General features: G+C 48.0%; 1 protein-coding gene across 2 annotated transcripts in view; it reads left to right on the forward strand.

Annotated features, from left to right (window-relative positions):
• Window positions 1-3,252: 3,252 nt before the first annotated feature.
• USP42 (ubiquitin specific peptidase 42) overlaps window positions 3,253-12,835 on the forward strand; it is a 34,807-nt gene continuing 25,224 nt past the window's right edge. For both annotated transcript variants that reach the window (XM_081092962.1, XM_081092961.1), the window contains exons 1-3: window positions 3,253-3,373; window positions 7,562-7,811; window positions 8,849-9,049. In XM_081092962.1, coding sequence (XP_080949088.1) covers window positions 7,571-7,811; window positions 8,849-9,049 — 442 coding nt within the window. In that variant the 5' untranslated portion in view covers window positions 3,253-3,373; window positions 7,562-7,570. The remainder of the gene's footprint in view (window positions 3,374-7,561; window positions 7,812-8,848; window positions 9,050-12,835) is intronic.

A 12,835-nucleotide genomic window follows, 5' to 3' on the forward strand; every position in this document is an offset into this window, starting at 1 on the left:
TAACTGGCGACAGGCTTTGAGACGGAACTCAGGTGGCCGTGCCGCATTGAGCGAGCTCTCTGGGGAGAGAGTATGAAGGGAGAGGTCAGGGAGAGGCGTGAGCAAGGCAGGAGCCTCAGTGGGAGAGGAGCTGCGTTCTGGTCCCACTGGAGCATGAACTGCTGCCCAAGACTGGTCACAAGCTGAGGCCAGGCCTTTCTGAACCCGGGTCAGCGAGCCATTGCTATAGGCTGTGAGCGGGAGGGGGGCGCCTCACCTCCCCACAGAGCAGCTCCCCTGCGGCCAAGGACAGGCGCCAGGAGGAGGGGGCAGCTGTGAGTCCGCAGTAACAGGCAGAGCAGCTGGGAGGGGAAAGGGCGTGTCAGCTGTGGGGGATCTGATTAGGGCAACACCAGGCCTAAGGCTTCCTAAGTGCCTGCAGGTCCCCAGAGAATCCAATGACTCTCCCTGTAACACCTTTGGCTCTTTGATCACGTAATTACCCAGATTAGGAGGCTGTGGTGCTCCAGGCACAGAGACAAGTGTGGTAAAGACCACTGGCTAAGGAATTGCTGGAGGTCACAGGCTTGTTAGAAGTGAAGTGAAATCTTTCCCAACAGCGTTCACTTGGGATTCAGCTCTTGTCGGAGCAAAAGGAGTTTCTGCATCTCAGCCAAAGGCACCGCTGCTGGAAGGCAGGGGCTTCCTGATACCCCTTCGTGCTGTCACTTTGCTGTCGTAAGTGGCACTGAAAGGCTTTAGAGCCGGGGTGGGGGACGTCCGGCCTGCGGGCTGCATAAAGCCCTCACAATCGTTTGGCCTGGCCCTGACAAGGTAATTAGGGGGGAGGTAATTAAATGTTTGACCAAATACTGCAGGCTCATTTTTAAGCTGGTAATTTTGTCTGGCCCCCAAATGATGTTATAAATATCCCAGTGGCCCTTGGCAGGAAAAAAGGTTCCCCATCCCTCCCCCTACCCCACCCTGCTTTAGAGGAAAAAGGCCTGTTTGCTTTCAAGGCACAGAGGAAGGTGGAGGGGGCTGTGCAGTCCCCCCTCCGAGAACCTGTTCTGGGTGGAGAATGCTGAGGGGTGTTTCTTTAAAAAAAAAAAAAAAATCCCTTTTCCTACCCAGGTCGCTCAGGCACTGTATGAAAACACTGGTTGCAGGCGCAGTTTTTCAATAGAATGGAAAATGAAATTAGAAGGCACATTTTTTAATTTTTATTTACTTCAGAGAGGGACAGGAAGAGAGAGATAGAAACATCAATGATGAGAGGGAATCATTCATTGGCTGCCTCCTGCACGTTGGACCGAGCCGCAACCCAGGCATGTGCCCTTGACCAGATTTGAACCTAGGACCCTTGGGTCCGCAGGCCGACACTCTCTCCACTGAGCCAAACGAGCTAGGGCTAGAAGCCAAACTTTTTAAATGTGAAGCATTAGAAAGGAAGCATTTTAAAATACCACAAAGCTCAGGTGAATATTAAGGATTTGGCCCCTTGATTCCTTCTCATAATGTATTTAATCATCTGAAAGTCATTTGGGAAAAGGCAAGCAAATTACTGAGCCCATCCCTATGGCTGGCCTGTTCTTATAAATCTCTCTCTCTCTCTCTAAACATCAACACGAGAGACAGACATCCATTCCTTGCCTCTCCGTCACACGGGAATTGAACCTGGGACTTGAACCCGGGACCCTCTGGCCTGAGGACAGGGCCAGGGTCTTACAAGTCTCTTAACAGTGTTGAAAGGGCCATGAGGGTGAAGTCCCCGTAACTGTTACTCATCAGAAGGTAAGTTGTACTGTTAACTTTGAACGTGGGCACTGAATCTGGGAGGTTTGAAACCCACCTTGTCCTTTTTTGTCTCCTCGGAAAATGTCAGTGTTCTGCTGCAAACACACAACTGATATTTTATCACCTTAGCGATCCCTTTCCACAATCACAGTGAAGTAAGGGCTACCATGAAAGCCTTGTGCAATCTGTAGTAAGACTGTGATGGGCGGGACTCAAGCGCGGTTTTGTGGGAGGGGCCCAAGGTAGGAGTTCTATAAGGCTTGGTTCTCAACCTTCTGGCCCTTTAAATACAGTTCCTCGTGTGGTGATCCCCAACCATACAATTATTTTCGTTGCTACTTCATAACTGTGATGTCGCTACTGTTATGAACCGTCATGTAAATATCTGATAGGCAGGATGGTCTTAGGCGACCCTGTGAAAGGGTCGCTCGACCGCTGCCAAAGGGGTCGCGACCCACAGGTTGAGAACCGCTGATTAGCCAATGTCGGAATGGCGTGTTTGTAGGGAAAAGTCTGCAACTGGAGGCTTCCCTGCCAGGCGAAGGAATTTTAGACTTTTTTGTGGCTCTGAGTCCCGAGCCTCCTCTGCCCCGAACGACCGTCCCGCGGTCAGAAGGTTGCATGGGAGGGAGAGACCAGAAGGAAGCGCGGAGAGAACGTGGGGACGGGCGGGCAGGAAGGTCGCCTGGGGGGAGGAGGTCGGATCGCAGCCCCTGGGCAGGTGTGACTGGGCGATAAGGGTGAGGCCTGTGAGAGGGCGGGAGAGGGCCCCAGGTTAGGGAGGTGAGTGCCACGTTCCTAACGCGAGCAGGGACCCACAGGGAGGAGCAAGGTGGTGGCGGAGGAGATGCGAGGATGCATCACCGCGTCCTCCGCGGGGCTCGCGCTGGAGACCTCCGATCAGTAGGAGGGACCTGGCGCTCGGGAGTCGCGCTGGTTTCGTTGCCCCCAAAGACCGCGGATGCTCGGACCCGAGACGAGGAACCTGTGCCGGTAAGAGCCCGGCCTTCCTGCGGACTCAGGTACCGTACCCTCCGCTTCCCGTAACCGGTTAGTCTGCGGCCGCGGGCGCACCGCTGGGTTCCGGCGTGGCCGCCGTCCGGGCGGAGGAGCGCACGTAGGAGGCTTGCCCGGAGCCGCGGCCGTTTGGCAGCCCGCACAGCCCGCGCCCAGCGTGCGCCCGCGCGGATCGGCCCCGGGCGCAGACACGGAGGGGGTGTCCCGGGCCTGCCCCGGGGAGGACCTCGCGCGGCCTCGGCCCGCCAATCAGCGCGCTCCTCGCGGCGCCCGGCGCGGCTGTGACGCGCGCCCGCCTGCGCCCGGGGCGCCCCGGCGCCGGCCCCTCCCGCGCTCGCCGGCCCGTTAACTGCGCGCCGCGCCTCTTGCGCGACGGCCCCTGGGCGGCGGCGCGTGCGGACGCAGCCTCGGCGCGCCCCCTGGCGGCCCGGCGGGGCGCGGCGGGCGCGGCGCTGACCCGGAGGCGGCGGCGGCGGTGCCCGGATGGAGGCACGTCATTGTCCCCCGCCGGGCGGCTGGGCTGTGTGCGGCGGCGGCGGCGGCGGCCGAGGGGGATGGAGCGAGCGCCGAGCCGGGTCAGGTAAGCTCCCGCCTCCTTCCCGCCCGCCGCCGGCCAGCGTAGGGCCCGCGGAGCGCTCCGCCCGCCTCGGCCGCGGCTGGCCCGGCCGCCCCGCTGCCGGCGCGGCCCGCTGGAGGCTGGCGCGGCCCCTCGCCCGCCGCCCCCTCCGCCGCCGCGGGCCGCCCGGGACCCCGCCGCGCCGGTGGCCGCGCCGCCACCGCCGGCCGAGCCAGGCCGCTGGGGAGGGGGCGGCGGCCACGGCGGCGGGGCGCCCCGAGAGCCGGGCGGCGCCTGGAGGCCGGACCCCCTGGTTGCCATGGACACTGCCCTCCCACCCCCACCCGGCCCCCGTCCGCCCCCTTGGCCCGGGGGCCGGGCCCGGCGGGCGTCTCCGGGGCGGCCTGGCCCGCATGGGTCTGCGCGGGGTGGGCGTGTGCCGGCCGCGGAGCCGGGCGTCCCCCGGCCGCCTGCCGCCCCCCGCGTGGCTGCCGCCTCCCGCCCCCGAGCGCCCCTCGGAGCCCGGGACTCGCCTCCCCGCCCCCATTCCACCCCAAAGATGCAAACTTTCCCACCCGGCGCCCCTCGGCGGGCCGCCCTCGCGGGGCCGTCCCCCCGGCTCCTCCGCCGAGTGTCCGAGCTGCCCGCGCCGGCCGCCGGGCTGAGCGGAGCGGTGCCTCCGGGGAGGGGGCGGCCCGGCGGCGCGTCTCCCCCGGCGCGTTCCTCTGGGTCGAGTCCTTTATCTCCGGGGCGGGACGGGGAGAGCCGCTTGCCCCGCGGGGCCGGGGGAGGAGGGGGCGGTCAGAGGCAGGTGTTCGGGGTGGAAACGGGCCGGGCCGGGCCGGGACCGAAGTTTCGGGCCGCAGGACTTGAACCTGCTGGTGTGCGTGCAGCGGGGAGGACTTGGTTGCCTCGCTCCCGCACAGCTAGCAAGGCCCGGGCTGGCGTGCTCCTGCAGAACACGCTGATTGTTTAAACGCGAGAACACTAAACTCACCGCAGAGCGGGTGGGAAAACTAGTTACCGCCTCTTGGTTTCAAGGTAACAGCGATATCCTCAGACATTTTTGTGGGGACTGAGTTTTTCTTTTTTTTTTAAGAGCTGTACATGTTAAACTGTTCTCTTGACATTCATTCAGAGCGCACTGGGCATGGGCATAGTCAGTTTCTCTTATTTTCACTTAAGTCAGTTTCACTTTCTTTTCTATGTCATTGAACCGAGTCTACCCTGTTTTGTGAAGGTTTAAGGCTCAGTTGCTTTGCTGTCTTAAAAGACAACTGAAGTCAAGGCTGTGCCTTCCAGCGCCTGTGCAGGAATGCGGGTTACATTGTGTGTGGAGCAGCGGAGTGTAACAGTTTCTCTTTGCATGCGTTGGCATGGCCTCAGCGTATGTGGGGGACCTTAATGTTTAGATAGCATAGACATATTAAAAGTAAAAAAAAAAAAAAAAAGGATAATGCATTCTGGCATTTGGTAGAAATACTGAGGAGGAAATACCATACAAGAGACTGAGAATTTTAAGGCTTTTGAATAAAAGAGAGGAAACGCTGGTGAAGTCAGTTTGTCTCATTCCTCCACACACATCCAGCCTGATTCTGGTAGCGCCTGCGGCGTTTGTAACTTCTCGTGTATCACCAGGACTTGCTGAGAGAGGTGGTAACTCTTCACTGAAGTAGTTGCTGGAATGTCGGGAGGGTTGTGACTGATGCTGGGAAGCTTTGCTGAGCGCATGGCACCTGGAAGGGCGGCATCCCGGGGCAGCGGTGCTGGGAGACCAGAAAGGGTTTCTCTCTGGGCCGGTGGGATTAGTTGGATGCCTCATGGTTTTAGGGTGAGAATTCATCGGCGGAATGGACAAATGGAAACGAATGGATGGTTCTGGTTTGTTTTCCCAAAAGTATAATGCTGTATGGTCACTGACGACCGACTGGTATGCATTCCTTCACTTTTGCGCCCCCCCCCCCCCATATAAGAACCCCTCCCTCTCTTCCAAAAAGGCATTTGAGCCAGTAGAATGGTTTTACTTGGTCATTTGTTAATGATTGTCCTGAAAGGATGTCTATCCAGAGAAAACCAAGGCTTTTGCTGTTTACCTGCATTGTAAGTAAGCCTTCCTTTATTGCTGTTTTGCTTTCTTTCTTTACCTCCTCCTTCCCTTCCTCTTCCTCTTTTGTTTTCTTACTCTTGTCTCCACAGTGTTTCATAATTTCTTTGGACTCTTCGATGAGAAAAATGTGAATTTGTTTTGGATACTATGGCTCAAGTTTTCTTCCTGAATGAAGGTCCAGTACCTTATTTTTCTTTCTTTTTCCCTTTTTTTTTTTTTTTTCCTTTTTCTCAGTATCTGAGATTGACTTAAAATTGACTTAAAAACTAGTTCAGTTTTTATTTTATTAGATCTAAATAACATCTTCTGTTTTTATGTAAGAGCCCAAAAAGTTTTTTAAGGTTATACTTTTGGGGGAGAAGTAATCATGCCTTCATTTAAAATGATAACACAAATTTGAGGCTTAAAATAAAAACTTCTTATGAGCAGATAGTGCATTGTAACATTTGTTGAGGTGGCATGTACGTGGGTATTTATTATCCATTTACTGTATTGAATATTTTTAAAACAAGTTTTAAAGGCTATTCCAACTTCGTAGTTTTTAAAGGATTAAATGAGATATTGTATGTGAATCAGCACGAACTGGTGCTAAAGCAAACACGGGTTATTTTCTGTCTCCAGAATTCATTCATTTGTTCAACGCCTGCATAGAAAGCTTTCTGTGTGTCAGGCCAGGGGGTACCAGTGAGGACTTGACGGAGAGCAGCATGTGAACTTGCTGTGCAGTAGGTGCTGCAGGGCTGCTGTATAAATCAGCGCAGGGTGCTGGGGAGCCTGGAGGAGGGGTTTTAACCCAGCTCTTGGAGGAGGAGGTTGTCAAGGAAAGTGTCCCAGAGGAAATGAATTCTGAGTAGTGGAAGTGTTAACTGGCTGGAGGTGGAAGGATGGAGAAGGAGAGGTAAAAGGAACAGCATGTGCAGAGCCCAGAGAGAGTAGGTGGGAATGGACCTGAGGGTGTGTGTGCAGAAGTCCTTAGGCCAGGCAGTGCCCAGGCTAGGTGCTAGGAGGATGTTGTGCTGGGGGCAGTCAGGGCACAGCTGAAAGGTTACCCCCTGAGCAGTGGCATACCAGATTTGGTTGCTGCCTGGCAGTTTCGGAAACATTCTTGAAAGTAGTCTATTGACAGGTTAGTATAGCCAGGAATGTTGGACCTGGTCCCTACTCCCAGTTCCTGACTAGTTTGGGTTGTAGTTGGTGCATTTTATAGATCCTGTGATTTCTGTCCAATGTCTCATAGGCCCATTATGAAAATTAAATAAGTTACTGTATAAAAAGTATAAAAGTGCGTAATTATATTGGGCTTCCTTGTACAAGTCATATATACCAAATAAATGAGTCCCTTCAGAAAAATGTGCTTCAGAGGTGAGACTTCCTATACTTTAAAAATGCAATGTATTTCAAACAGTGTCTTTTGGACTTTATGCTCAACATTAAAGCTAGATTTTCTCTCTGTGTAGTTGAGACTTTTCCCTGGAGAATCATATACAGATTGAAAATTGAGTCGCATGCATTAGTGCATTTCACATTCTAGTTCTAAGCAATGGAAAGAAAGAATATAGGTACTGGGTAAATGTAGAGAATTGGAAATTGAGGTACCTGATTATAAACTGAAATAATTTTAAGAGGCATGGAATAGAATGATAAGATGTAATCAAATATTTCATTGAAGTTTTTTAAAAAATGTATCTTTATTGATTTCAGAGAGGACAGGAGAGGAAGAGAGAGATAGAAACATCAGTGATGAAGAGAATCATTGATCGGCTGCCTCCTGCACGCTCCCCACTGGGGATCAAGTCTGCAACCAGGCATGTGCCCTTGACCGGAATCGAACCCGGAACCCTTCAGTCCACAGGCCGACGACTGAGCCAAACTGGCTAGTAGGCCCATTGAAAGTTTTATAATTAAAAATTGTTGCTATGTAGACAATTGTTGCGGAGTAGACAATACTAAATGTCCTGAGGAAATGATTACAAAGTGAAAAATACTGTTACTTTTATATTTGAAGATACTCAAAAATTGCTAGACTAACTTTCCGAGATCTACTGGTAGAATCAGTAGGTTACTTTCCTAATCTTCTGAAAGAAATGTGTGCTTGTTTTTTGCAGAGCTGAACAATGACCATAGTTGACAAAGCTTCTGAATCTTCGGGCCCTTCAACCTCTCAGAACCAGCCTGGCAGCTCCGAGGCAGTCTCACCTGGAGACATGGATGCAGGGTCTGCCGGCTGGGGTGCTGTGTCTTCCTTAAATGAGGTTTCAAATCACACGCTTTCTTTAGGACCAGTGCCTGGTGCTGTAGTGTATTCAAGTTCATCTGTACCTGATAAGTCAAAACCATCACCACAGAAGGATCAAGGTACTATACTCCAAGAAACTCCTGTGTCAGTGCTGTCAATGGGTTGGTAGTTTCAGAGGGCTTCTTATTTTGCACGATATATTGCTGCCTGAGTGGCCAGCCAGTTACATTATGAGGGGCTTCATTTTCCTCTGCTGCTTATTTATGATTAACACACATATCATAACAAGGGAGATTATTTTTAATTACTATGACATTTGTAGTTTTTTATTTTATTTTTTAAAAATATGTTTTCATTGGTTTTTACAGAGAGAGGAAGCGAAAGGGATAGAGAGATAGAGAAACATTGATGAAAGAAACATCATCAGTTGGCTGCCTCCTGCACGCCCCCTACTGGGGATCAAGCCCCCAGTCCAGGCATGTGCCCTGCCTGGGAATTGCACCAGTGACCTCTTGGTTCACGGGTTGAGCAACCACTGAGCAACACTGGCCGGATGTTATTTGTAGTTTTTAAATTTCTAATTTGTTGAAGGATAAACTTTATTTTGGTGAGAATTGAAATGGACAAGCATTTCATTAACTTTTCAATTAACTGTAGTTCTCTAAGTAGATGTCTGTCTTTTAAACATTTAAAGATGTTTTTAAAAATACTGGGTGGTGTTTGTTTATTTGCTTTTTAATATATTTTTTATTGATTTCAGAAAACAAGGGAGAGAGAGAGAGAGAGAGAAAAACATCAATGACAAGAATCATTGATCGGCTGCCTCCTACACGCCCCCAACTGGGGATCGAGCCCACAACCAAGGCATGTGCCCTTGACCGGAATCAAATCAGGGACCCTGCAGTCCACAGGCTGACACTATCCACTGAGCCAGACCAGTTAGAGCCTTTTTTCTTACTAGTATATGTTTTTATTGAAGAGACCAAATCATTTAGAGTGCCCCACATTCTGAGTTCTGCCTTTCTCCTCTGTGTTCCTGGTTAGCTGGTAAAAAGATTTAGAATCTTCATCAGGTTCAGGTTTGATATATTGCTATTTATTTAGCTTCAAAAGCATGTGGAGCTTTGTTACTAAATGTTTGTTCTTTATTTTCTAGCCCTAGGTGATGGCATTGCTCCTCCGCAAAAAGTTCTTTTCCCATCTGAGAAGATTTGTCTTAAGTGGCAGCAAACTCATAGAGTTGGAGCTGGGCTCCAGAATTTGGGCAATACTTGCTTTGCCAATGCAGCATTGCAGTGCTTAACATACACGCCACCTCTTGCCAATTACATGCTATCGCACGAACACTCCAAGACATGTAAGTCTTCTGTTTTATGTTACATGGGTTTTGTTGTGGTATCTAACCTATTTTCATTTTTTCTCTGAAATGAAAGGAATTAAGCCAAGAATTCTATGATCACTAAGCAGTTGGTTTATTCTTTTAGAAACCATGCAGGAAGACTGTAAGATTTGTATTCAGATTGTATAAGAAGCATTTTGCACCTAATTTGACCTGTGAAGTTATTTTAAAAGAAATATATTTTGCCCTGACCGGTTTTGCTCAGTGGATAGAGCATCGGCCTGCGGACTCAAGGGTCGCAGGTTTGATTCCGGTCAAGGGCATGTACCTTGGTTGTGGGCACATCCCCAAGTGGGGGGTGTGCAAGAGGCAGCTGATCGATGTTTCTCTCTCATCGTTGTTTCTAACTCTATCCCTCTCCCTTCCTCTCTGTAAAAAAAAAAAAAAAAAAAAAATCAATAAAATATATTTTAAAAAAAATAAATAAAAAATAAAAGAAACATATTTTATCAGCATTTGGCTAAAAATGTGGCATAAATGTCTGCCACCAAGCAGGATTCAAATCCTGCCTCTGCTGGTGTCCATCCTGTGTTGTAGGCTTGATTCACGTATAGGCTTCCAGCCTCAGGGGCAAGGAACCTCTCATCACTGCCCCAGCCTCCCGGAAACTCCTTCAGGACTTTCCCTTCAGCATGAGAGAGCTCAGGTTTCAGCCTAAAGGGTAGGAAATCAGTTAAAACATATGATGGTCCTTAATTTGGTGAAAGCCAACTCAGTGGTTGACTAGCAAAATTCAGAATTTGGAACATACCCATTGTTTTGAGGTTTTGACCTTTTACACATACTGTAAATATCCTTCAGCCTTTGTAAATGAAGTCTCCCCGTTCTTTGATCTACATTAAGCTTAGATTTGTGTATGTTCAGGTGGCTGTTCATCAATTATCAGTGTGAGAAAAGCCCCTTGGTTTCTTTTTGAATAGTTCTCAATGGAGAATTTGAACTGGTTCTTTTAAAATTGTCCCCCCCCCCCCCCCCAAAGAGCAAAATAATGCTTCTAAAGAATTTGGAAAGTACAGAAAATTTAAATAAACCAAAGGAAAATCACCTAGGGCCTCACTGCCTAGAGTTGTTTGTTATGCCAAACGGTTTTAAATTACAGAATGAACGTTCTACTTGCCCGCATTTTCTCCCTTTCTAAGTCCACAATTCATTCCCCACAGAGGGCTTCCCTATCACTTTGTGCTTAATGAGAGGGGTGTGGGGGAAAACCTAGCCCTGGCACCTGGACATCAAGAGAGACGCCAAGACAAAAATTCAGAAGCTCCTGGTGTCCAGAATAGGTGCTGCCTGTTTTTTATGCTATTGATGGTTTTCTCTCTTCTCTCTGTTTGCCCTGCTTTATTGAGGTACTAGAGGCCTGATGCACGAAAATTCGTGCAAGAGCAGGCCTTCCTTCCCCTGGCTGCTGGTGTACCGGCTTCCCTCCAGCACCCGGGACCTGGGCTTCCCTCCTCCAGCTGCCGGCAGGCACCCGGGACCCAGGCTGGCTTCCCCCCAGCCCTGGCTTCGTTAAGAAGGATGTCCTGAATGACATCCGGTCTAATTAGCATATTACCCTTTTATTATTATAGAAGATAATTGATATATAATAAAGTGCACATATTTAAAATATACAGTTCGGTGCATTTGACATTTGTATATACCCATGGAACTATCACCACAATTAAAATAATGCACCTAGCCGGTGTGGCTCAGAGGTTGAACCAGGAGGTCATAGTTTGATTCTCAGTCAGGGCATATGCGGGATTGATTCCTCAGTGTGGGGCATGCAGGAGGCAACCAGTCAGTGATTCTCTCTCACCATTGATGTTTCTCTCTCCCTCTCCCTTCCTCTCTGAAGTCAATAAAAATATATTTAAAAAGATGATGCACCTTTTCATCACCCCCCAAAGTTTCCCATTGCTCCTTTGAAGTCACTCCCTTTTGCCCTTTCCTACCTCTCATCCCTTCCATCCCAGGGAACCACCTGATGTGTTTCCTGTCTACTAGAGATTAGATTATGTTTTCTAGAGTGTCATAGAAGTGGAATTATGTGCAGTGTATGTTCTCGTGTTTCCTGGTCTCTTTCACTCAGCACAGTTATTTCTACATTATTTCATGTTGCATGTATCAGTAATTAGCATTTATTGCTAAGTAGTATTCCGCTGTATGGATGTACCACAGTTTGTTTCTTCATTCACTATTGATGGACATTTGGGTTATTTCCCATTTTGGGCCATCATAGGTTAAGCTGCTATGAACATTTATAAACAAGTCTTCATAGGACATGTTTTCATTTCTCTTGGATAAATATCCAGGAATGGAATGGCTTGGTCCTATAGTATGTCTGTGTTTAATTTTAAGATACTTTCAGACTGTTTCCCAAAGGGATTGTGGTATTTTACATTCCCACCAGCAGTGAATGAAAATTTCATTTTGCTCAGTACCTCGCCTAATACTTGGTGTGACCTTTCCAATTTCTGCCATTCTAATAGGTATGTTGTGTAGTAATACCTTCCTTGTAGCTTTAATTTGTACTTTCCTAATGAATAATGTTGAACATCTTACCACATGGTTATTTTCCATCCATATATTTGCTTTGCTGAAACACCTGTTCATATCTTTTGCCTGATTTAAAATTGGATTCTTTTCTAATTGTTGAATTTTGAGAGTTCTTTATAGTTCCTGGATAGAGGCTCATTATCAGATATGTAATTTGAAAATATTATCTCTCAGTCTGGAGAAAAGTATTCTCTTCACACTGACTTTAGAAGAGCATGTGTTTAGGTTTGAAGAATTCCACCTCAGTTATCCTTTAGGTGTTATATTAAGAAATCTGCTTAACCAGAGGTCACAAAGATATCCTCTATATTTTCTTTTTTATGTAAATATATTTTTATTGATTTCAGAGAGGAAGAAAGAGAGAGAGAGAGAGAAACATCAATGATGAGAGAGAATCATTGATTGGCTGCCTCTTGCACACCCCCTACTGGGGATCGAGCCCACAACCCAGGCCTGTGCCCCTGACCGGAATCAAACCTGGGACCCTTCAGTTCGCAGGCTGACACTCTATCCACTGAGCTAAACCGGCTAGGGCTCCTCTATATTTTTTTAGAAGTTTCATAGTTTTACAATTAATCCATTTTGAGTTGATTTTTGTTTATGATGTAAAGAATGGTTTGAAGTTCATATTTTTCAATATGGATATCCAGTTGTTCCAGCACTATTTGTTCAAAATATAGTCCTTTCTCTACTGATTTGTCTTTTTACTTTTGTCAAAAATCACTTGACCATATACATATAACTCTATTTCTGAACTCGCTATTCTGTTACATTGATCCATTATTTATCTTGACACCATGACACAGTGTCTTGATTACTGTATATTTAAGTTTTGAAATTAGGTAAGTCCTCCAACTTTGTTCTTCTTTTTCAAAGTTGTTTTGGCCATGCTTGGTTCTTTGCATTTCCAAATGAATTTTTGAACCACTTTGTCAATTTCTCCAAAAAAGCTTTCTGGAATTTTGATTGGGGTCATGTTGAATCTACTAGTATAAATCAAGCATGTCAAACTCAAAGGCTAACACTGGCCAAATAAACAAGGTTTAAGTTTATGTGGGCCGCAAAAAAAAAAAAGCTTCAATTTTCATACAAACATAGGTTGATTTTGATAGAGACATGCTGAATACAAAGGGCTGAAATAAAGAAGTAATTGTTAATATAAAATAATAGAACATTTTAATAAAAATTAATATTTTTTTCTTG

This window comes from Myotis nattereri (assembly GCF_964212035.1).
Source record: "Myotis nattereri genome assembly, chromosome: 5".
Classification (NCBI taxonomy): Eukaryota; Metazoa; Chordata; class Mammalia; order Chiroptera; family Vespertilionidae; genus Myotis; species Myotis nattereri.